The sequence below is a fragment of the Myotis brandtii genome, unplaced genomic scaffold (assembly GCF_000412655.1).
Source record: "Myotis brandtii unplaced genomic scaffold, ASM41265v1 scaffold966, whole genome shotgun sequence".
In the NCBI taxonomy this organism is placed as follows: domain Eukaryota; kingdom Metazoa; phylum Chordata; class Mammalia; order Chiroptera; family Vespertilionidae; genus Myotis; species Myotis brandtii.
In genome coordinates this window covers 304,174-329,777 of record NW_005372000.1, presented here as the reverse complement: position 1 = coordinate 329,777, position 25,604 = coordinate 304,174, and the positions used below count along the sequence as shown (strand labels likewise).

General features: G+C 44.9%; 1 protein-coding gene across 8 annotated transcripts; it reads left to right on the top strand.

Moving 5' to 3' along the window:
• Window positions 1-14: 14 nt before the first annotated feature.
• Window positions 15-25,507, top strand: FAM160A2 (family with sequence similarity 160, member A2). Of its 8 annotated transcripts, none has more exons than XM_014533329.1 (12): window positions 15-45; window positions 11,004-11,333; window positions 11,466-12,104; window positions 12,450-12,608; window positions 12,795-12,881; window positions 13,087-13,254; window positions 17,412-17,491; window positions 17,676-17,839; window positions 18,263-19,042; window positions 21,872-22,050; window positions 22,207-22,369; window positions 24,985-25,507. In XM_014533329.1, exons 2-12 carry the CDS (start codon window positions 11,196-11,198, stop codon window positions 25,344-25,346), a joined length of 2,919 nt encoding a protein of 972 aa, XP_014388815.1. In that variant the 5' UTR covers window positions 15-45; window positions 11,004-11,195; the 3' UTR covers window positions 25,347-25,507. The 8 variants fall into 8 exon arrangements, with proteins under 8 accessions (XP_014388815.1, XP_014388812.1, XP_014388811.1 ...); XM_014533326.1 differs by having other exon boundaries at window positions 17,676-17,881; XM_014533325.1 differs by having other exon boundaries at window positions 22-45; window positions 13,087-13,287; window positions 17,676-17,881.
• Window positions 25,508-25,604: the final 97 nt, after the last annotated feature.

Genomic DNA, 25,604 nt, shown 5'->3' with positions numbered 1-25,604 from the left:
CACGGCGGTCGGGCCTGGTCAAGGTTCGGGTTCCGTGCGTGAACGGTAAGTAGGGGTGGGAGGGCCCGGAGAGCGCGCGAGGGGACGAGGCACTGGCCATCCCGGCCCCGGGTTTGGTGTCTGTAGGGGTGGGGAAGGGACAGGGCGAGGGCTGGCGTGTGGCGAGCGGCCGGGTGTGAGTGTCTCAGGTGGGGGAGCCGGGTTAGATAGGGGTGTGTGCGCAGGTGAGGAGCTGGCCTGGAGGAGGGGCTGCGGCGCCTTCCGAAGGGCCCGGTGGAAGGGACTTGTGAACCGGAGGGGCGGGGGCTCCTGCGAGCAGGGGTGAGGGCCGCCCCGGGACCCGAGTGTGGGAGTCAGGCCCGTGCGGGGAGGGGGAGAGGCAAGGGCGAAGGTGGGCTGGCAGTGATTTGGGGAGGGAGCTGAGGGCGGGGCACGGGAGGAAGGGCTGAGGGTGGCGAGGTTTGGATAAGGGTGGGAGCTTGGTTCGGAGGCTGCTGCAGTGGACTGTCCTGGCCAGTGAGAGCGGTAGTTCCAGCCTGAGTAGGACAGCTGAGGTCTAAGTGCTGTGCACCTGGCACTTCTGCTCCCGTGGGCTCTACACATTTCGGAGAAAAAAAAAAAAAAAGAAAGGCATCATGGGTTGATAGTAGCTATGAAATCGTTTGTTTTTTTAATTTTTTTTGTTTGTTTTTAGTCTTAGTCTTCAACAGGGTAATCACTGGGACCCGTTCCCTCTGGTTCCTCCTTGGGACTGCAAACTTGAAGATGGTCCCTCTCATGGAATTCTTTGGGGGCTATTTTTGCCTATATTTTCTCTCCACCTGCTTCTGGACAACCTTACTCCTGCGCTGCTCCTCACCTGTGCTGAGCAATGGGGCTTTGGTGGTTGTCATATAGATTGGATTAACCAAGTTTGGTCACTGATTCTACTTTCATGGGAATCATATGGTTTGTTGCATACAGCACTATATTTAGGCTCCCAATCAGAAGCCTTTGCTCTCATATTCATACAGGTAAATGAAAACAAAAACTATTGAGGTAAATTTTAGGTAGACTGCTCATATTTAAAATGTACATGTGTGATGCATTTTGACATGTTTACATCTGTGAAATCATCACCACTTTCAAGATACTGAACATTTCTTCTATTCCCTCCTCCTCCCCCCCAATTTTCTTCTGTACCTTTGCAATTTGTTCTTTCCTCTGCAACTGGATATTGGTTTCACTTTATTAGCATTTTACAGGTTTCCTATCTCCCTGCCCACCCACATGCACATGAAAAATTTGAAAGTTCTGGAAAGCTGGGTTGGCACTCAGTGATAATAGCCACTTTCACACCAATAAATTTCCCTCTGTGCTGACGGTCTACCACAAAGGCTAGACACCTTCCCCAACATGAGGAGGAGCGAGGCCTTTCCTGTCTAGACCCTTCTCTGAGAATTGGGGGCAGCCCAAGTTCCCATTCTGCTCCAGATTCGTTCCACGGCGGTCGGGCCTGGTCAAGGTTCGGGTTCCGTGCGTGAACGGTAAGTAGGGGTGGGAGGGCCCGGAGAGCGCGCGAGGGGACGAGGCACTGGCCATCCCGGCCCCGGGTTTGGTGTCTGTAGGGGTGGGGAAGGGACAGGGCGAGGGCTGGCGTGTGGCGAGCGGCCGGGTGTGAGTGTCTCAGGTGGGGGAGCCGGGTTAGATAGGGGTGTGTGCGCAGGTGAGGAGCTGGCCTGGAGGAGGGGCTGCGGCGCCTTCCGAAGGGCCCGGTGGAAGGGACTTGTGAACCGGAGGGGCGGGGGCTCCTGCGAGCAGGGGTGAGGGCCGCCCCGGGACCCGAGTGTGGGAGTCAGGCCCGTGCGGGGAGGGGGAGAGGCAAGGGCGAAGGTGGGCTGGCAGTGATTTGGGGAGGGAGCTGAGGGCGGGGCACGGGAGGAAGGGCTGAGGGTGGCGAGGTTTGGATAAGGGTGGGAGCTTGGTTCGGAGGCTGCTGCAGTGGACTGTCCTGGCCAGTGAGAGCGGTAGTTCCAGCCTGAGTAGGACAGCTGAGGTCTAAGTGCTGTGCACCTGGCACTTCTGCTCCCGTGGGCTCTACACATTTCGGAGAAAAAAAAAAAAAAAGAAAGGCATCATGGGTTGATAGTAGCTATGAAATCGTTTGTTTTTTTAATTTTTTTTGTTTGTTTTTAGTCTTCTTCAACAGGGAAAAAAAAAAAAAAAGAAAGGCATCATGGGTTGATAGTAGCTATGAAATCGTTTGTTTTTTTAATTTTTTTTGTTTGTTTTTAGTCTTAGTCTTCAACAGGGTAATCACTGGGACCCGTTCCCTCTGGTTCCTCCTTGGGACTGCAAACTTGAAGATGGTCCCTCTCATGGAATTCTTTGGGGGCTATTTTTGCCTATATTTTCTCTCCACCTGCTTCTGGACAACCTTACTCCTGTGCTGCTCCTCACCTGTGCTGAGCAATGGGGCTTTGGTGGTTGTCATATAGATTGGATTAACCAAGTTTGGTCACTGATTCTACTTTCATGGGAATCATATGGTTTGTTGCATACAGCACTATATTTAGGCTCCCAATCAGAAGCCTTTGCTCTCATATTCTTACAGGTAAATGAAAACAAAAACTATTGAGGTAAATTTTAGGTAGACTGCTCATATTTAAAATGTACATGTGTGATGCATTTTGACATGTTTACATCTGTGAAATCATCACCACTTTCAAGATACTGAACATTTCTTCTATTCCCTCCTCCTCCCCCCCAATTTTCTTCTGTACCTTTGCAATTTGTTCTTTCCTCTGCAACTGGATATTGGTTTCACTTTATTAGCATTTTACAGGTTTCCTATCTCCCTGCCCACCCACATGCACATGAAAAATTTGAAAGTTCTGGAAAGCTGGGTTGGCACTCAGTGATAATAGCCACTTTCACACCAATAAATTTCCCTCTGTGCTGACGGTCTACCACAAAGGCTAGACACCTTCCCCAACATGAGGAGGAGCGAGGCCTTTCCTGTCTAGACCCTTCTCTGAGAATTGGGGGCAGCCCAAGTTCCCATTCTGCTCCAGATTCCCAGCATCAGAACCAACTACTGTTCTGTCCCATATATGTTTTCATTGCTTCTCTCTGGTGCCAAACAGGTTTTCATGCTGGTGGAACCTTTGGCAACCTGCCCAGACAGTCAGAACCCTGTAGAACCTATATGTATCACAACAGGGTTTAGAGCAGTGATTCCTAAACATTGAGCCAAGGATTTTGCCAGCCCATGATAAAGTTTTCATCCACCCAAGGTGGAGGGAGAGAAAGACTACATAGGAAACATGAGTTTTTTGTAAAGAAATTTATTTGGAGATAATTATTTCTATCCTTTTGGTGTTAAAGTGCTCTCCCACTAATGAAATAATGGTGATAGTAGTTGGTGGGTTTAAAAAAATGGCTTTGTTTGCCAGAATAAAAAGTAACAGCCCTATATTTTAATAAGAAAATTATTTCTATTGGTTAGTGAATTCCAGACATTTAGAGTGTTTTATTATGTTGAGGAAGCATGTCTTTATATAGTAATTCTATATAATTTCTGACATCTAACCATCACAATCTCAAATTTTACTGGATTTACATAGATATCTTGTGAAGTTGGCAAGGGCAGGAATTCTTATTTTATAGATGAGGAATCAAATTAGGAAGCCAGAGGTCACCTACTGATACAGCGTCAAAGCTGAACCCAAATTTGGTCTTCTGAGAGTAAGAGTGACTTGGAGAAAGAAAGTTTGTAATAGAGAGTGAAGGTGAGGTGGACTAAAAGACACATGGCATATAGGAAGGGTTGTGATGACATGGAGGACATTATACTGGCAGAAAGCATTTTTTTAAAAATGATTTTCAGTTCTAGTTTGAGGGTGACAGGGATGAGGGTTCTGCTTAAATTGTGGCAGTGACATAGGAACAGGTATACATAATACCTGGATCACATTATGATAGTGATAGGATGAGTCAAGTCACGTGTCAGAGGGTTCTTTGGGACTGTCCAAGTTCTTGATTATTTTGGAGAAAGCACTGGGTTTGGTAAGCTTATTGTTTGCTATATGAACTCTTTGTTGAATAGTAATACATTAAGTATAATGGATTTTGACTTATGACATACAGCTCAGTGGTAGATCTGGGAAGTTGGAACATAGATGAGGATGAGAATGTAGAGATAGAAACGTGTGTAATCATTTATTTCACATCTGCTAGTGTCAGGCATTCTTCCAAGTGCTGGGAGAACAAATTCATTCATTCATATATTCATTTATTCATTCAGCAAATACTTCTTTAGCATATAGTCTGCCTGTGTGATGCTCACATTTTATTAGATCATAAGATAAAGAAGACATGGTCCTCTGAGGTCTCTTTTATGCCACGCAGGTGTGATGACCTCAAGGAATTCTCAATCTGATTGGGAAAGTTAGACATATGAAAAAATAATTTCAATTTAGAGAGAGAGAATATGAAATAAAAAATACATCATGAGGTGATTACTTCTCTGTATGTAGTCTCAGTCTCTCCCTATAGTCCAATTATATGTACTAGTATTCAGTGATCTACTATATATCTCCGAAGGTATCTCAAATTTAACATGTCCAAAACAGAAATTGTTTTTGCTCTGAAAGCATGCTTTTGCACTGTAGGCCCCATCTCAATCCAGACTTTGGTGTCATCTTCCATTATTTCTGCTCCTTCAGTCCTTGCATTTAATCAGTCACTAAAATCTTAATACATTTTATTCTCTGTTATTTCTTTTCTCTTCATTTCCACTGCTATAACTTCACTGTTAAAAGCTTTAGTTTACTTCCTCCTCTCTCCCATCCGGACTTTTTACCCCCAACAATCTCCTGCCTTCAAACTTGATTTTTTCTAGTTTGTCCCTAGAATGATCTTTCTAAAAATACAAATTTGATCACGGAACTCCTCAGCTTAAAAACTTTTGGCTCTTTGTGTACTGCAGGACAACATCCAAATTCTTTAATATGCATCATTTGGCCTGAACTCACCTCTCGGGCCTCATCTCCTGCCACTCCCTACTCTGTGTTCTAGCTTGAATAAATTGTTCACAGTTCCTTAACACATTTGTTACTTTTTTGAGCCTTGAAATCTTTGTAATAGCTGCTTCCTCTACTAGAAATGCTTTTTCTTCTCTGCTCAGTGAACTTTCCTCATTTTTAAGATCTAGTTCAGCCTCACTTCTTTTATGACACCTTCTTTGGCACACATACCCAGCAGGGGTAGAGATAACCATGTGAGACATGGGGATTCACTGTTATAAATGGAAGTTAAGATGTGATTCATGTTGTGAGTTATAAGTGCTTTGCTGGAGTCAGATGAGAGGATTCCCTGTGAGAAGCAGAGGTACCGGGGAGAGGTAAGGTAGTAAGTTAGGACCATATACTGATAGCCCATTTGTTTTACACACATAGGCAGAGGGATAGACAAGATACGTAAGCTGAGCTCTAGGTTGGTAGGCTTCTTTGGAGTAGATCTTCCCCCATTCTCCCTATCCCCTTATTCCTATTAGGTTTTAATCCGGTCTTTCTATTTTCACTATTTAGGATAACAGCCCACCCATACCTCCTATATCAGTATCAGTCATCTTGCCTAGAAAGAGCCACTGTGGGGAGAGGAGCCCTAGGATTTTATTGACCTGTTGTTAGAAGGTCATTCTGGTCTCTTTCTGCCTGCTGTACATGTTGGCAGGTGTATCCCCGCCCCCAGCTCCCTTTTCCTCTTTGCCTCTCCCAGGGCAAAGGTTCATAAGTGAGGCCGAGCCACTTCCTGCCCTGTGCTTGCTGTTCTGTGGTTGGTGAACACTTGCTGAGTGTTTTGGGCCCTAAGAAGAGTGCCTGACTGACTATTTGTGGGTCTGAAAGATCATTGCCTTCTTCCCCTTTTTTCTTTGTGGCTGGAACCTGAAGGTAAATCTGTAATAGAGTGGTGATTCCACAATCTTCTTTGTCTTATTCTGAACTTTACAGGGTTAACAGGGAGTGAGGAAGTCTAACCAGGTAATAAGGGACATCAAGCTATGATTTCTTGTGTTTCTGCAGTATATGAAACAGGGCCCAGGTTAAGTGTTGGCTTTTAGGTTCTGGGACACTGATTCCAGCCTGGCTCTTGTCCTTGAAGTCTTTGTAAAGAGATGGGGTGGGGCTGAGGAAAGATACAGGAGGCCAGTCCCCCTTGGGCCTGTAAGCAGTGCCCTTTGTTAGTTAAGCAGTGGAGCAGAAGTGGGCACCCCAAGTATATTGCAAAGTAGGTTTGTTAATTTATGGAATTGAGTTCTAGAAGCTGGAAGCAGTTTAATTTGGAACATGTTACTGCCTTACTTTGCTGAGACTGGATGCTTGGCCTTTCTTCAGCTCCCTAGGGTATGTGTGAGGTGGTGAGAATGGATATTCCAGCACAGGTTAGGTCTTTCTGTCAGAGATGAGGGCACCTTGGTGAGACAGAATCAGGAGCAGAAAGTGGGGAAAGATAAATGTCTTTTACAGAGCACCTGCTTTATGCCTGGAGTGCTACATAGGTTATCTTATTTAAATTCCTAAAACAGTAACTATTTATTTCATGAGAAACTTATAGATGAAAAAACTGAGGCTCCAATGTGTGAAGTGATTATTTAAGGTCACATAGCTGGAAAATGTGGACTGAGATTCAAGCCTTTGTTTGAGGGACTCCAGAACTCATGCTTTACCTACTTCTTTTTGTTTCTCTTTCTTGAGCTTAGGGCCTCTATTTGTTTTCAGTCCTCAAATGAGATGTGACTGAGAAAGCAGTCTGTAAACAATAATACTCTTGTCTCAGTCAGGATCTTTTTAGGTAGCAGATAACACAAATTGGGTTTGGAAAAAATTAATAAAGGGATGATATTTACGGAGATAGGGGCAGTTTAAGGAATTCAGCAGAGATGATACAGCATCTCAGGGTTAATAACAGTGAGAGGGCTAGTAAGGCTAGTAACAGGGGACTTGTTAAAAAGATTCTCAGCTGTAGTCTTTGCCTTCTCCAACCCATGCCTACTTGGGACGGTAAGTTTTTGGGAAGATGGATAAGTCCTTTTCTGGTATATTCATGCTGCTCATGGTTACTAGTTTGAATGACTGTGTTTGATGGTTTATAGAAAACCATGTGTGAAAGGCTGAGCATCCATTCTGTGGCTCTACCACCTTCTCACCCCTTCTCTTCTCCCTCACCCCCACTCTCTTGAGTGCGTGATGGAGAAAAGGTTGGAGGAGGTAGTGGTAGATATTAGCTTCTCTGTTTCAGAGTTTGGATTTACCTAAAGTAGCACCCATTCTTTATTACTGTTGATCTTTCTTAGAGAAAGTAGTATACCTCTTTTTCTCAGACTAATCCTATACTTTATTTTTTGTTCAGTTATTCTCACCTTATTTACTTTCTTTATAACCTGTTACTTTCTTCAGATTTCTTTTCCTCATTTGATAAATATCTTTGAGGCTCTCCATCCAAAACCAAACCAAACCAAACCAAACCAAACCAAACCAAACCAAACCAAACCAAACAATAACTCTTCTTCTTGACTCCCCGCCCTCCCTCCCAGCTTCTTTAAACTATTGCCCTATTTTCATCCTTCCTAGTATTACTAAATTTCCTGAAATTGCATCTTACTCATCTTTAGCTCCTAGTCATTCTTTAACCATTTCCTTTCCTAAGTTTATCTAAAATACGATTGCTAAAACCAGCTGACCATTTTCAATCTTCATTCTACTTAATCTCTCTGTAGACTGTACCTTATGGTAAAAACACCTCTTCCTTGAAACATTTTTTTTAACCCTTGATTTCTAGATTATCACTATTTCTTGGATTTCTCCTTCCATTTCTGATTACCTTCACAGTTTTTTTTAAAGAATCCTCCTCCTTTACTTTCCTAAATCCTGGACATGATAGATATCCTATAGGTATGTCAAAATTGTACTCATTCTCTTTTTTAAAACACAATTCCCTTTGTTATACTAGTATACTCCTAGTTTGTTAATGGCATTATCTTTTACTGAGTCTCCTATACTTCATATTAAGGTCTTCTTTTATCTTCCATTTGTTTGCCGTGTCATGTTGCTTTTATTTCATGAATAAGTTAAAGCCGGGGGCAGATTTTCTGCGTGTGCATCCCAGTCTTGCACTTACTAGCTGGCTCGCTTTGGCAGTTTATTTAACCTTTCTAGGCTTTGATTTCACCATGTCTAAAATGGAGATAATAGTATACCTAGGTTTGAATGAGGTACTACATGTAGTGCTTAGAATAGAGCCTGACTCAAAGTAAGTACTCAGTATATGTTAGCTGTTATAATTATTTTTAATTCATCATTCAGTTCCACAAGCATTTTTGAATGTCAGGCACTATGTTGCCATTGAGTTTCAGGGAAGAATGAATGATATGGTCACTTTCATTAAGGAGCTTGCTATTAATGGCAGATATATTATAGGTATAAATTCAGTATATGACATGCTAAGATAGAGGTGAACCTCAGATTTACCTTTTCTTTTCTAATCTTGAACTTACCATGTTAGTTCATTCCATTTCTTTTTCTTTAACCAGTTAACTGCCATGTGTCCCAAATGGAAACCATCCCCACACGCCACGATATTTTGAATTTAATTTAAAAAATCAATTTGCAATGAATATTATAAAAATAAGTACATTACTCATAATTCTTGAATATTGTCAGCTGAAAATTCTCACCAAAATGATTTTAAAGTTGGTCAGGGCTGCCACTTAGGGAAAACATTTTTTTTTTTATAGATGTGCATGGTGTGTGGGGAAGGCCCGCTGCTTGCTTCTACAGACGCTCATGGCATACAATGGGTTAAAACAGACTGTTGAAACAGATTCTTATAAATTGTCCACTGCCATCTGTGTCTCTGCTCCACCTTATATTGCTATCTGGCATATTTTTAAAGGCAAATTTGATCTTGTAATTTCCTTGTTTAAAAACCTCCTTTGTTTTTAGGGTGTCCATAGATAAAACCCAAACTCCTTAATATGATACTCAGTGATATTTATAACCTTCACCCATATTTACCCTTCAACTCAATATTGTATCTCTCTTTTCTAGATAATCTGTAAGCCACACCAAACTTGCAACTGTTCTTCAAATTCATTATGCTCTTTGATAGTGCCGTATTTTTTTACATACTGTTTTTAATATGAAGAAAGCCTTTCTTTCCCTCTGCTCTCTTTGTGGCCAGTATCTGTTGTTAAAAGATTTAAGTTAGATAACACCTTTCTGAAATCTTATAACCTCCTGGGCAGAATTAGTTGCTTCTCTTTATGCCCCCCTGGCACTTTTGTAAATCCCTCTGTTTATAATTTTTACTGGAGTTTTTGTTTATGCTCCCCCAGCATTTTTTATCCATTTTTGTATTTCCAGTGCTTATGCAGCACAGTGCCCAGTACTTTATCAGTGTGGATGTATATTGAGTTAATCTTGTTTGCTATTTAGGATTGGTCCCACCCTTTATACATACTGTCTCCTGTTCTATAGAAGGCTTCCTTAAGCATAGTTGCTACATTCCTTTATATGTGAGCTGGTAATGGTGAGAGAGAATATCTGGGTTGAAGAGGATGGCAATGTGGGGCTGTTGCCAGGTCTCTGGGTTTCTTCAGCTCTTGTTGAGTATAAAGAGGAAGGGCAACTGAACCACACCTTTCCTCTGAAGTTTTTACTTTCTTGAGAGACAATACTGCTCAGGGGGGTGGTAGGTGTGATGGAGAAGGAACTGTGAGGCAACAACTATTTTGTTACTTTTTCCCTTTCTTTAGTGAAGGTGTCATGTCTTGTCCCCAAGAGTGAGTGTTGAATGTATCTGACAAGAGTGGGGAATATGTGTGTATATGGGAGTGTGTCCCTGTGTTCCTTGGAAGAGTTAAAATTGTTGTGCTCTTTCAGTTGGCTCTGCATTTCCACCTTTTAAGAGTGTTCAGACATTAAGGGTCTATTTGTACACTTCCTACTGGGTAGGCTTCTAGGGAGGGAACTGTGATAGGCAGAACAAGTTTATTCCTCAACAGTATCAAAGGGTTGTAGTCAGATCAGGACTGGATTTCTTGATTGTTCATTTGTTCATTCATTCATTTATTACTTCATTCACTTAAGCATTCATACATTTAACAAATATTGAGTCTTCAGGCACTGAGGATACAACTTCAAATAAAGCAGATAATCTATGCCCTCTATGAACTTACATTCTAGTGGGATGATAGATAAATAATTTCAGGTAGTGAAAACTGCTAAGAAGAAAGTAGGATCAGGAAGCTAGAGAGTGAAGGTGGGAAGATGTGCTATTTAGATAGAATTGTTGAATAAGGCCTCTCTTAGGAGATGGCATTTGTAAAGAACTGAGTAACGTGAAGATTAGGAGAAGAGCACATCAGGCAGAGGGAATGGGGAAGTATTCACAAAGGCCTGTATGAGTAAAGTATGAGTGAGGAGGAGGATGGTAGGAGGTTGCACAGATTAGATTATATAGGGCCCTATAGGTCAAGGTAAGGAAATTGGATAGTTATTAGGAGAGATATAATTTAGGTTTTAAAAATATCACTCTGCTTGTTGTGTGTAGAATAGACTCCAAGGGGTAAGACTGGAAGTATGGATGCCAGATTGGAAGCTATTGCAATAGTGAGATGTGTTTTGAGGATAGAGAGGATAGGGTTTGCTGATGAACTGGATATTAGAAGTAAGGGAAAGAAATGAGGATGATATCCAGGATTTTGGCTTGCTCATGTAGGTGAAAATGTTGCTATTTATTGAGATAGGGAAGGCTGGGGGAATAATAGGTTTAGTGGTAGAAATGAGTTTTATTTTAGACTTGTTAAGTTTAAGATGCTGATTATGTGTGTGTGTGTGTGTGTGTGTGTGTGTGTGTGTGTGTGTAATTTTCAGTGACGTGGTGGCTCTGAGTTCTTCCTGCTGGGTAGGAGAGAGTGGCAAACTTCTGTTGATCTCTTCCATTCTCTCTTTTTGAATTAGATTTGCAAGTCTGGACTGGTCAGCAACCTCTGGGCTTGTCACTTGGAGCCTGGTATATCTTCTGGCTCCATGGCCAGCTACTGGCTCCTATAGACCAGATGAAGCTGACTGGAAACACAAGTGGAGAAAGCCTCCAGCTGGCAAATTCTCAGAGTGTGGTCCTCTGGCCGCTGGCCCGGCCCAGCTGGCCTCATGGAGAGGATGAACTGGCTGAGCAGACTGGCCTCCCGGGGCCCTGGGCACCGTGTACCTCAAGGGGCCAGTCTGCAGACCCCTGTCGTGGCTGACCCTGAGACCTGCCTTATGGTCTTCAAGAATCACTGGTCCCAGGTAGGAGAATATATGCCAAAGGGGCTTGTCTACTGGCTTCCTGAGTCCTCCTAACTTTCTTTGTTCTCTCAGTGTGTCATTTAGTCACCTTATCATCTTAGATTCCCTCTATCTTGTGTCCTGTGTCCCCAGGTGGTGCGAATCCTGGAGCGACAAGGCCCTCGGGTAGCTCCTGGGGGTGCAGATGATCTCAGTGCTGTGCGCAACCATACTTACCAGATGTTGACACTGCTGGCAGAGGATCATGCAGTCCCTTCAGCCCCCAATGCCCCTGGGCCCCTGTTGGAGTTTGCTCTGCGCGAGGATCTGCTAACCCGTGTGTTGGCATGGCAGCTTCAATGGGATGAGCTTGGGGATGGGGTTGAGGAACGGCGGGCTGAGCAACTGAAATTATTTGAGATGCTGGTGAGCGAAGCTCGCCAGCCACTCTTGCGGCATGGTCCAGTTCGTGAGGCTCTGCTGACCTTGCTGGATGCCTGTGGCCGCCCTGTGCCCAGTAGCCCAGCACTGGATGACGGCCTGGTGCTACTTCTCAGCCAGCTGTGTGTGTGTTTGGCCCGGGAGCCTTCATTGCTTGAGTTCTTCCTGCAGCCACCTCCTGAGCCTGGAGCTGCTCCACGACTTCTCCTCTTTTCTCGCCTTGTTCCCTTCGTCCATCGAGAGGGCACCCTGGGCCAGCAGGCCCGAGATGCCCTACTCCTGCTTATGGCTCTGTCAGCTGGGAGTCCCACCGTGGGCCGCTACATCGCAGATCACTCTTACTTCTGCCCGGTCAGCACCTCCTGGGATGGGGGGTAGGATATGGTGTGTGGCACTGGATAGGAGATGTAGAGGGTCTGTGTATCAGGGCTCTCCTCAGGAAGTAGCCCCTGGATTTGAAAGGAATGCCTGGAATTGGGTGGGGATGAAACCATGGCTTAGGTGCATAGGGCAGGAACTAAGGCTCTTCATGGGCCAGTGTTTCCAGGTTGTCTTGGAACGTTGGGTAACTAAATACGTGCTCTGGTCATAGCCCTTCCCCTTACTCTAATCAAAACTCTGGGTTAATAGCTGCCCTGTTCGCCTTTCTTATATTGTGTGAGCCTTTGGTAACCTATCCTTGGGGATGGCCCCCAGGTGCTGGCCACAGGGCTGAGTGCCCTGTACTCTTCATTGCCCCGAAAGATTGACGTTCCAGGGGATGACTGGCACTGTCTGCGACGGGAGGACTGGCTGGGAGTGCCAGCCCTTGCACTCTTCATGAGTTCCCTAGAGTTCTGCAATGCAGTCATTCAGGTGGGACTGGGGTTCTCAGGAGGTCTGGCGCTTGGGCATTCTGGGGTGATGGCGTGGGAGGGGGTGCATTCCCTGGAGTTCTGCTGTTCTGTCATCTTGAAGGTAGGGTGCCTACTTACCATTCTATTCCCTTTCAGACAGTGGCTCCCCTCACAATCCTCCTTCCTCTTTCTCGTACCCCTGTAGGTGGCTCACCCTCTGGTGCAGAAGCAGCTGGTTGATTATATCCATAATGGGTTCCTGGTACCTGTCATGGGCCCTGCCCTGCACAAGGTGAGAGTCATGGGTAGCAAGACAGAATAGGGGATTAGGCTGATGGTGGCAACTTCACTGCCAGGACGAATGTGGGAAACAGTGGTCTAGGTACTCATCCCCTTTTCCCTGTCTGCTCCTAGTTCCTCCTTAAAACTCGGGAAATGACTTCAGTATATGTGCAGGGAAGCCCTAAATTTCCAAACTTTCCCTTCCCTTCATCCAGACCTCTGTGGAGGAGATGATCGCCAGTACCGCCTATCTGGAACTTTTCCTACGGAGTATTTCAGAGCCTGCCTTGCTCCGTACCTTCCTGCGATTCCTGCTATTACACCGGCATGACACCCACACCATCCTTGACACCCTCGTTGCCCGTATTGGCAGCAACTCCCGGGTATGGCCCCTACCTCTGTCCTGGCTTACATGGGTGAGCCATCTTCTCTCTCTGACCTTTGTTCTGGGAGGGTGTCACTGCCCTTCTTTGGCCTTTGTCTCCAGCAATCACTTTAAAGTTGACAGCATTTACTTTCTACTGTTTAACTTTTAACCATTTTGGTACAGGTTTTAATATGCCTCCCTGCTTTTGCAATTTATGACTCTAGAACACAATTTCCTTCTCTGGATGACTTTGGGTGCTCATCATGGCTTTAGGTTTTGCCATTGTACTACACTTGTGATGTATCGTTGACATGATACATCTTTGACATGATACAGTCATGTAGTGTTCTGTGGCCTGTTTTGGGTGACTTAGATTGCTTTTTCAGGTTTTGTGTCTGCTTTGATAGCTGGCCCAGCTGCTACTGGCATGCTTATCTTTTTCCCCCTTTGGATTTGCTGCATTTGAGCTGCTATAACTTGGGGTACACACCCATCTATCTACTTACATTACTTCCTCTTGAACATGATTGTTCACTATGTGCCATACTGTTCTCTGGTACTGAGTATATTAGGTAGACATGGATGCTGACTTCATGGTGCTTCCTGTATAGAGGAGATAGATAAGCAAATACATTACTGAAGTAATTGAAAATTGTAGTCATTGTAATGAAAAAGCAAACAGGGTGCTTATAAAATAAAATGGTGGTAAAAAAAAAAAAAGCCACACAAAAAAACCTCTCTGAGGAGGTGAGATTGAGTTAAGACTTAAAGGTCATGAGAGAGGTAGCTTATTGAAGAGCAAATGGAAGAATAGTCTAGGCCAGCGGTTCTCAACCTGTGGGTCGCGACCCCTTTGGGAGTCGAACGACCCTTTCACAGGGGTCACCTAAGACCATCGGAAAACACATATATAATTATATATTGTTTTTGTGATTAATCACTATGCTTTAATTATGTTCAATTTGTAACAATGAAATTGGGGGTCACCACAACATCAGGAACTGTATTAAAGGGTCACGGCATTAGGAAGGTTGAGAACCACTGGTCTAGGCAGAGGGAGCAACATGCAAAGGACAACGAATGGGGAAGAGCTTAATGTATTTGAGGAAATGAAAGACCAGTGTGACTGGAGGTGTAGTGAGCAAGGGAAAGAAGGTAATGAGATGAAAATAGAGAAGTAGGCAGGGTTCAGATCATGTATGGCCTTGTACACCATGATAAGAAGTTTCTATTTTAACCAATAGAAATGTATATAAAACAGGAGCAAATAGTTTCCAAGTGATAAAGACCTGAAGTCTTTCTGGGAGAGTAAAGCATTAGTTTAACCATGGACTTCATGGCATTTATTTTAGCTCTGCAGTCATTTTGGTTTCCTTTAATTACAAATAATTGGAGTTCCCTGGGTCCTTGTGTTTAAAACAGAAGTTCTTGGATCATGGAAGGTTCTAGAAAACTGTTCTAGATAATTGACATACTTGGTAGTAGGGTTCTAGGTAGGTGAGGTTCCCAGATAGATATGTTTTGTATAGGTGAGGTTTCTGAATAGCTAAGTTAGAGTATATGTGAGATATTCGAATCTCATTCTGATCAGACCAGTGTTTTGAATCAAGTATACACTTCCAAATTTGAAAATAACTACAACAGGTTCTAAGCTCTGCCTTAGATGTCTAGGGTTATAATCTTTGGGAGTAGGCCTACAATGTGTATTTTTAAAAATGTTTCAAAAAATAATTATGATACATGTCATGGTTAAGAATTATTGGTATAAACCAAGATAATAGATGTCAAAACTTTAATTTTACAAAGATATAAAAAATTTTATTTCTCACTATGCTTATGTTTGACCTCAAGGAATATCCTGTTTATATTTTGGGACAGTTGATTTCCTTCTTGAGGTCATTTTTCTTCTTCTTCTGTGCTGGCCTGTACCCATCTTGCTTTTGTCTTAATCTTAACTTCTTTGATTCTCCCTCATTGTCTTTAGCATATGTTTCTATTAGTCTTACATTTGGCCCCCTGTCCTCAGGAATTCTGGTTCTTGGAGGAACCAGATCTCTTCTGATTTCAGGATGCGTGTGTTGATCATGCAGATCTTTCCTTTCTGTTGTTTGGCCTTTTAAAGTTTGATTCTGTTGGCCGGACTTCATAACTTCTGTGGCCTCATTTGTGGCTTAAAGTAAATCATGCTCACTAGCCAGCCTGTGTGCCTATTTGTATTAGTTTTCTATTGCTGAAATAACAAATTACCACAAGCATAGTGACTTAAAACAACATAAATTTATTATAGTACAGTTCTGTAGGTCATATGTTTGCCACAATCTCTCTAGGTTAAGGTCAGTGTTGGGGGTGCTGCGTTCCTTTCTGGAGGCTCTAGGAGAAGATTCTTGCTCATTTGGCTTTTTGGTAGAATTTCTTTCATTGTAGTTATGATTGAGATCTGTTTTCTTGCTGGCTGTCAGCTGAGGACCATTTCCACCCAGAGGCCCACCAGTTCTTGGCTTAGGGCCCTTTTCTTCCATCTTCAAAATCATCCATGGTGGATTGAGTCCCTCTCATGTTTCAAATCTCTCCCCCCCGCCCCCTTTTTTTTTGAACCTAGCAGGAAAAGGTTCTTTGCTTACTCCTGTGATTTGATTGGGCCACTTTGATAAGCCAGGATTATCTTCCCATGTCAAATTCTGTTACCCTTAATCATATCTACAAAGTCCCTTCTGCCATGTAAGGTAAAATATTTGCAGGTTCTGGAGATTAGGGCCTTTCAGTGAGTCTGAATGTTTTTATTGCCAGTTAAAATTGTCATTTAGAAAACCATGCTGTCCAAAATGTGAACTGCTATCTCATCTCTTTCCCACTGTGGCTGTCTTTTAATTCTCATTTAGTAAATGATGAGCACCTAGACCAGTGATGGCGAACCTATGACACGCGTGTCAGAGGTGACACGCGAACTCATTTTTTTGGTTGATTTTTCTTTGTTAAATGGCATTTAAATATATAAAATATCAAAAATATAAATCTTTGTTGCAAATATAAAAAAATTTTTATATGTGACACAGCACCAGAGTTAAGTTAGGGTTTTCAAAATGCTGACACGCCGAGCTCAAAAGGTTCGCCATCACTGACCTAGACTATGCATGTAGTGCCCTAGACTGAGACCCAATAGTTGTCTTTAGGGAGCTCAAGGTGTCTGACATACTTGCCATAAGGGAAGTTTATAGAAAGTGCTGTGGGGATTCAGAATGAGGGAGACTTTACGTGTGTCTGTTCTCTTCCCTTACTTTCTTTTCTAAAACAAAAGCTTTCCCCTATTCTGGACCCACCTATTTTTTCCTTTTCCTGTCAGCTGCCCTTGAGCTTTTCTTTAGCCTACCCTCTGAGAGATAACACTGGTGTTGGAGAGGTGACTCACCGCCTGTTCGCCACCTGTTCACAGCCCCGCCCATATCCCAGCTGGTATTTTTCCAGGTTCCCTCTGTTTTCTTATTGGTAGGCATTCAGTTACTGTGCTGCTACAGTCTCTGCTGGCAGGTATTCACCTAGTTATCATGTTGCTGTTGTATCTTGTTACTTATTCAGTTTTAGTATTTCCTAGGGTCTCTTTTCATGGATATTCATTCTATTTAAGTATTGCTGGAATCTCTGCTGACTGGTGAATATAGCTAGAGTGTTTGCTGATATGTGTATGGTCTATAGCAGTGGTCAGCAAACTGCAGCTCGGCAAACCGCGGCTCGCGAGCCACATGCGGCTCTTTGGCCCCTTCAGTGTGGCTCTTCCAAAAAATACTGGCTTTTCCACAAAATACCGACTTCTGTGCATGGGCCACGAAGTTTCAATCGCACTGTACGTGCACGTCCACACGTGTATTTTGTGGAAGAGCCACACTGAAGGGGCCAAAGAGCCACATGTGGCTCGAGAGCCGCGGTTTGCCAACCACGGGTCTATAGAAATACATTGACTTTGACATATGGTTCATTCCTATCTGTTAATAGTGAAGTCTTGCCCACAAACATCATTTTATCATTTATTGAATGACTTTTATATGCTAGGCCCTGTACACGTTGTTGTTCTAGGAGTGGTTGGTTGGGCCAGGGACTGGGAGGGTTCCCATTTGGTAAATATCTTGGAGGGTAGAGAGCTCTTATGGTGACTCCTTCCCTCCTCTCCCACCCCTCCAGCTCTGCATGGTCTCTCTCAGTCTCTTCAGGACCCTACTGAACCTCAGCTGTGAGGATGTCCTGCTGCAGCTGGTTCTCAGGTACCTGTGCGGTCAGGGCTGAGGGATGGCTGATCCTGAATCCTGTGCATTGCTGGGGCAATGGGTTGTATTGGGGTTGCTCATGTGTTTCCTCTTGGAGGCAATTCCATTGGCCTGATGTTTTCCAAAACCCTGTCCTCCTTTCCTGATTTATCCTGTGTCCTTTTTCTCTTGTCTTTCCTAGGTATCTTGTCCCATGTAACCATGTGATGCTGAGCCAGAAGCCAGCTGTGCGTGATGTGGATCTATATGGACGAGCAGCAGACAAGTTTCTCTCCCTAATCCCACGCTGTTGTCGGCACTGTGCCCCCAGCCCACCCCGTCCAGAGCATGCCTCGTGGGCACGAGGTGGGCCTAGCAGAGAGTCAGGGAGAAGGGAGGACATCACGGGTATGGCCTGGATTCTGGGGGAGCCTAACAAGAAGGGAGGGTTAGGGAGGTGGCCATGAGTGGCATTCCATCTTTGGGGAAGTAATGAGGAGTCTTGCAGGGTGGATCCTTAACTTCACCAAAGAAATTTAGCTTCGGAGTAAATTGTTCCTCTCTAGTCCAGTATTCTTTCTGTATCCATTGTTTCTTTGGTGTTGGTGGTGGTGAGATGGAGTAATGGATGAGGAAAAGCTTTATTTGGAGGGTGGAGAGTTAGCTGTCTGAATTGTACCATGTTTCTGCTGCCTCGTTACCTTCTCTCTCAAGTTTCCCTAGATGTCTTATCCTTCTTCCTGGACCTCTGTCTCTTCGATCCCTCTTATGTTTTTTTCCCATCTGCAGGCCCTGGAAGCCCAAGTGTTGACTCCTCTTCTGTGGTGACAGTACCCCGGCCCTCTACACCATCTCGTCTGGCGCTCTTCCTGCGACAGCAGAGTTTAGGTGGCTCCGAGTCCCCAGCCCCAGCCCCTCGCTCACCAGGGCTTGCTTCATCCCCGGCCTCCAGCCCTGGCCGAAGGCCAAGCCCTGCAGAGGAGCCTGGTGAACTGGAAGACAATTACCTGGAGTATCTGCGTGAGGCGCGCCGTGGCGTGGACCGCTGTGTCCGAGCTTGCCGTACCTGGTCTGCTCCCTATGATGGCGAGCGGCCTCCTCCTGAGCCCAGTCCTGTTGGCTCCCGGACTAAGAAACGCAGCTTACTGCCTGAGGAGGACAAGGACAATGTGGGAGAAGGGGAGGAGGAGGAGCTGGGGAGTGGGAGACTGGCTGGGGGTGCAGGGGAGGGCCCTGGCCACCTGCCTCCTCCTCAGCTCAATGGGATGCCAGGACCATGGCCTGAGGGGGCCAAGAAAGTTCGTCGGGTGCCGCAGGAGGGAGCAGGGGACCTGCCAGAGGGCACCTCTGAGGGCATGGCAGGACTAGAGGGCTTTGGGCAGGAGCTCCGGGATCTGGAGGTGGCTTTGAGTAATGGGGGGGCCAGCTCAGAGCCTCTCCTAGAGCCTCCATTACCTCTTGAGGAGGAGGAGGCCTACGCAAGCTTCACCTGTCCCCCTGAGCCCCCTTGCCCCTTCCTCAACAGCCCTTTGCGGACTCTCAACCCGCTGCCAAGCCAGCCCTTCACTGGTAAGCTACTTAGCCTAAGCCTTCTCCTTTGTGTACTCTGCATGTTTTTGAAGTGTCTGTGCTGGTTTCTGAGATTTCTTGGCCATGTCATTTCTGTGTACTTGCCTAGCTCCTCATCCATTTTGCTTGCATTCCTTCCAGATTCATATTATGTCATTCTTGTGTCTTTGTGTCTGCGTGTACATCTTCCATGCTTGTGCTGTTTTGAGTATTGACTTACGTCTGAGCCTTGTATGTCTGTCCTATGTGCATGTTCCTCCTCTTCCCCACTCTGGCTATTTCCTGGGATTTGTGATTAGGATATTCTCTGTCTGGTGCTTTCTGGTGAATCACAGCAATATATCCGGACCATGTGGAAGACATACCTGCTGTCTTGTGTAGGAGGCATCTATCTGTAAATGATGGTGTCCCCACCAGGTATCTGTCTGGGTTTTAGCTCTTCTGTGGCCCAGGATCTTCTGGTGTTCTTTCCCTACCCAGCCCTGGCCTCCTTTCTCCAAGCCTCTTCTCAGAAGGACTGAATTTCAAGTTTCTCCTGTTCCCTGTCCCTGTACCTTGTTGGTTGCCATTACTGTCTAATAAGACTTAAAGATTTATGATTAGTAATAAGGAATGACGCAGATAATAAAATACCTCTTTAGGGCAGATGATCAAGTGTGGCCCTGAGCTCCTCTGCTGAGTTCTTTTGATCTCTGCAGGATGCCCTTGGAGCTAGACCTGACCTGAGTGGCTAGGCTAACTCCTCTTTGTTTTTGTTTGAGAGCCGGTTCTATCCAGCCCAGCCCTCAGCTGGTTCTTATTCTTACTCCATACCTGTGTGAGGGGGAAGAAAAATGAACCAAAAACCACCTCTGGGAAGCAGTGTAGTGCTTTGGACTAGACATACCTTGAATTAAGGTCCCATCCATGCCATTGATACATGTAAATCATTTACTACAATGCTGGTACATTGTGAGAACTCAGCAGGTGGTGGTAGCTTTTCACTATGATTATCATCTTTTGAGTCCATGGCAGATATATATATATATATATCTCCATCCGAGGACATGCTTCATTGATTTTAAAGAGAAAGGAAAGGGGGGGGGGGGCGAGAGAGAGAGAGAGAGAGAGAGAGAGAGAAAGAGAAAGAGAAACATTGATGTGAGAAACATCGGTTGCCTCTTGTACGCGCTGCGGTGTATGTGCCCCCATTAAGATCGAACCCGAGAGAGAGAGAGAGAGAAACATTGATGTGAGAAACATAGGTTGCCTCTTGTACGCTCTGCGGTGTATGCGCCCCCATTAAGATCGAACCCGCAATCTAGGTATGTGCCCTGACTGGGAATTGAACCCACGACCTCTCGATCCATGGGATGATGCCTAACCAACTAAGCCACACTAGCCAGAGCAAGTGCATGGCAGATATTGGTTGACCAAGGCAACCACCCATCTCTGGTTGTTTGTAGTCTAGTCATGCCTTGATCAGTACCTGTTCTGACTGGGCCTGAGATATATTGCCATCCTGCTTGCACAGCATCAGGGATTCATGATGACTCCCTCTTGCAGGCTTCAGAAACTATATATTTTCAGTTATTTATTTAGTCTTTGCTTTGCTACTTTCTGCTCAGTACCACTAGAAGGTGGCATGCAGATTTTATCACATTTTTGAAGCATTAATTGAAGCTATACTCTCTTACTTTGTGAACTCACCTGAGCTTTTTGAATTTTCTTTTATAAGGAAGTGCCAGGAAATGAGCGGAACAGAAGGACAAAGTTATGGGGTATCTTAGGACCCTGTTAAGCTAGAGTTGTTTTGGAGTTAAGGCTAGTTATGTGCATCTGAAGTGGAGAACATTCTAGAATATTTTCCAGGATTCACTGCCTCTTGCCTTTCATTGTTCTCCTGTTTCAGTTCATAGTGCAATTTTTAGGTACACTTTCTTTTCCCCATAATTCTCTGGTCAGACAGACTGTGATGGTCTAGAGTGCTCAGGCTGGGGCTCTGGCTCATTGAGGCCAGTTCTCCCAGTGGAACTATCTAATCCCTTCTGTTATTCTGTCTCCTACCAAAGAGGCTGCCATGACTTGGTTTTCTCTGGCTCTTAATTCTCAAGCTCTTTTTTTCTACAGATTCTTTCCCACCTTCTTGATTCCCAGCTCCTCAAAAGAGCTGATTTCTTCTCTGGTCCTCCAAAGATTTCTCCCTGACTTTAAGTTGGCCTATATAGTCACCTTGTTTGCCTTTGTTATACTTCCTTGCTTTCTTTTTGCCCCAAGTCTAATGTTATCCTCTGTTTGGTGTGTAACCTGATTTCTTTTGGTTTTACTCAATTTCTCATTCTTTCTTCTGTTGTGCCTCTTGGATGAAGCTTTTAAAAAGACCTATGAAATGTTATGTAGCTTATAGTTATTATTGAATACTTATAATTTGCTATATTTTAGACTAAATGCTTTATGTTAGTCTCCTTTTCATCCTCTTAATAACCTTATAAGTAGGTATATTTTCTTATTTTACCAAGTAGGGAACTATTCTTGGAGAGTTTTGACTCCTCCAATAACTAACTAGTAAAGGATAAAGCTGAAATTTGAAACCAGCTCTTTCTGATTCCAGAGCCTACAATCTGGCTCTTCAGCTCAAGTGTGTGTAAAGCTAGTATCTGGACTCTTATGCATCTATGTGGTATCTGCCATTTTATCTTCTCCAGAATAGGTGGTCACAGGATATTTAAACATACCCAAAGACTGACATACAAATAATTATCATCTAGTCTGGGGCCTCTTGTTTTGGGGAGGAATACGTGCAATGTGCATTGTGTTCAGGCCTTGTATCCTTGTGCCCACCTCCCCCAGGCCCCTTCATGGCTGTGCTCTTTGCCAAACTTGAGAACATGCTGCAGAACTCCGTCTATGTCAACTTCCTGCTGACAGGGCTGGTGGCCCAGCTGGCCTGTCACCCCCAGCCCCTGCTCCGCTCTTTCCTGCTCAACACCAACATGGTCTTCCAGCCCAGTGTCAAGTCCCTGCTGCAGGTGTGCGATGCATGCATGCATGGGTGCGTCCAGGCTCCGTGGTGGGCCAGGCCCGCAGCTGGAGTGGCCCTGGGGGGCTGGGAACAGGCCCAGTGTTTCTAGAAAGGTATGTCTGTCTAGCGCTACCCAGAGATGTCATGAAGTTGTGCTTTGTAGGTGTTGGGCTCCGTGAAGAATAAGATTGAGAGCTTTGCGGCCTCCCAGGAGGACTTCCCAGCACTGCTCTCCAAAGCCAAGAAGTACCTCATTGCTCGCGGCAAGTTGGACTGGGCTGAGGGCCCTGCAGCAGGACCTGCTCCTCGCCGCTCTGATTCTCTAGGTAAGGCCTACTCTACCACCCCTCTCCTGATCCTCCCTACACAGCTAATTAATGTAGGTCAAGTGAACACTTATTAAGGGTGAAGCCTTGTGCTGGGAACTGGGAACTGGCAACAAATTAAGTCTTGGTGTTTGTTTTCAGGCTTCTTGTCAGGATATAGTTCTGTCCACTAAGAGCCAAATCAGCAGTACCAGCAAGAACTGCTCTAGTAGTTGGGGACAGGCAAGGGGACAGAGTAGTCTCTAGATTAGATATTGTTACAGCTTTGTAAAGGATATGCCACTTGACATGGGCTTGATGGTACTCTCTAACCACTCCATGCACTTTTTTCCTTAAGCCCCATTTGACATCTGCTCTCTTGCTCTTGGATTTGGGTAGGCAAGGAGTGGGATGGCCTTATTCCTCTGTTTAGGGAACGGCATGAACTACCTAGTTGGAGCAGGGGATTTGGAAGGTGGTGGACCAGTTGGTAGTAAGGGTAGAAAGATTGACTAGAGCAGAAGGTTCTCAGAGTTGAAGTTGGGCTGGGTAGAAGTTGTGAAGTTTTAGGCTGTGAGAAACGGTTGGACGTTCTTAGATCTGGGAGTGGAGGGTAAGAATATTAGTTCATCTAGGTGAATAATTGGAGGTAGGAGGAAATGTATTTAGGATGTGACCTTTAAGGCTTGAATAGTGGAAATAGAAAGGAAGAATTTGATAAGGTGGAAATGGGATGGAAGTAACCCCAGAATTTGTTGAGTGGTTGTGAAGTATAAGAAAGAAGGAACGAGTTATATATGACCATGAAATTTTAAATCTAAATCTTTCATCAACAAATATCTGAGCACTTGCCATATGTGTTGTGTATTGTCTTTGGTACAGGGGACTCAGGGAGGGACAAGATGAGATCTTGGCCTTCAAAGAGCTAACAGTCTGGAGAGAGAGGAAGGGAGAGAGAGACTAGAGGAATCTCATAACCAGGGGAGCAAGGTCCCAAAGGTGGTGTGATCTAGAGCAGCAGAAAGGATTAACTTTGGATAGGAAAAGGTTTTTTCCTCCTTTGAGGCAAATGAGGGCAATTGAAAGGAGGAAATGATATGTATCAAAGGAGTTGTGAGGTGTGGAAGGGAAAGTTAGGGTATTGAAGTCACCCTTTGTTACTCAAAGTAGGAGACTTTCCTCCTTTGAGGCAAATGAGGGCAATTGAAAGGAGTTGTGAGGTGTGGAAGGGAAAGTTAGGATATTGAAGTCACCCTTTGTTACTCAAAGTAGGAGATGAAATAATATGCCAAGACCAAGAGCGCAGATGTCAAATGGGGCTTAAGGAAAAAAGTGCATGGAGTGGTTAGAGAGCCCCAGAAGGGTTATTATGCAGCTGTGAAGACCCAGGAAGTTCCTTAGCATGATTTCCTGATGGTCTAGTGCTGTGCGTATTTCTTCCTTCCACATTATTAGTACTGTGTTCTCTGTGAAGGGGCCAATGATACAAAGGTAAATGAGACAGAGTCCAAGCCCTTAAGCTCACAGATTAGTGTATGAGGTAGATGACATGTAAGCAAGTTATTAATACAATGTGATTAGGGCAATGCAATGGGAAATCAGTGGAGGGAAAATCAGAGTGGATTTTTCAGAGAGGTGGAGATAGTGAAATTAATCCAAGGATGGAAACTGTAGAGAGGGCAAAATTAAGGTGGAGAGGGCAAAATTAAGGTGGAGAGGGCTACAGAAGCACGGCAAGAGCTTGGAGGGTTCCAGGAAGAGCAGCTAGATGTGGATGCAAAAGCAGATCTAGAGAGTTTTGAGAGGAGGTTGGAGGAGTGTAGGCCTGGTTGTGTGGTGAAGGGTTCTGAATGCCAACTTTAATAAATCTGTCCAGCATCACTCAAAATTAGAGGCAGAGAAAGGGAACCATATCATGATCTAGAGACTAGATGCTTAGAGTTATGCCCTAGATATGGACGTAGATCCACAGCCAGGAATCTAGACAGAGAATTAGAGTAAAGAAGTCAATATTATAAGTGGCTTATTTGAGTTTAAGCTGACATGAAGCTGTCTGGCCACAACCAGTGGGAAGGTGGCTTTGGTGAATATAGGAGAGGGACTGGCAGAAGGTGAGGTGGCACAGGAGAGCAGATCTTGGATAGATGGTGTAATATGACAGAAATGATAAAGTCACTGAACTATATGATTGCATCGGTAGCATCTGTGGGCATTGAAAGAGAGAGGATGTGGGTCAGGTGAGATAGATGGGGGAAGGTGGAAGTGGTTGACTAGTTCAAGAGGGTGATAGGAAGTATGATGTAAAGCCGTGTTATGCACTGAGGAGAAGCAGCTTGGTGATGGTAGAATAGTCATTGGAAAGAGGAAAGGTAAGAGAATCCCTCAGGGTGAAGGGTCATGGAAAAGGAAGGGATCTTGGTTGGGAGTGTAGTGGCTGAAGTGTTAACTGACTGGGAAGACGGAGGATGGTTTGCTGGGTGGGGAGGCTGGATAGAGGGAAGAAGGCTGGGCAGGCAGCATTTTGATGTTAGAGTCTTAGTTGAGAAGTCCATGCACCTAGGAGGGGTGGGGAAATTTCAGCTCTTAGACTAAGGGAGTTTGCCTGACCTCTGCACCTTCACTCTGTTTATTTGTAGTGAAGAGCCGGAGGCCATCCTTGGGGGAGTTGCTCCTGCGACATGCACACAGCCCAACCCGGGCCCGGCAGGCGGCACAGTTGGTTCATCAGCCTGGGAGAGACAGCCCAGGACTTGGCCTAGGTGGGGGCTCCCCTGGGGCTTCCACTCCGGTTCTACCTCCCCGGGGCGGGGCCACTGAGCGCCAAGGTGAGGCTCTGCGAGTCAAGAATGCTGTCTACTGTGCAGTCATTTTCCCGGAGTTTCTCAAGGAGTTGGCTGCCATCTCCCAGGCCCATGCTGTCACCTCGCCTTTCTTGTTGGATACTTCAGAGGAGGGGAATGTCCCTCCTGTCTCAGGCTTCGGGCCCCTCAATCCTTAACTTCCTTCCATGGACAATCAGGGCCTTGAGTGGCCTGGGTTGGGGCCATGGTACAGGCTCCTTTTTATGTTTGGAGGGAGTGGCAAGAGGACTTTTTAATTTATTTCAGATGAATGTTTTATGGAGAACTTGTTGCAATATGTATAAAAGGGAAATCTCTATTCTGTGCTCATTCTTCTTTCCCACCCTTTTTCTATGGGACTGGTACTCAAAAAGGTTGTACATAGATGGGGAATTGGTCAGGGATATTTTCTTTAT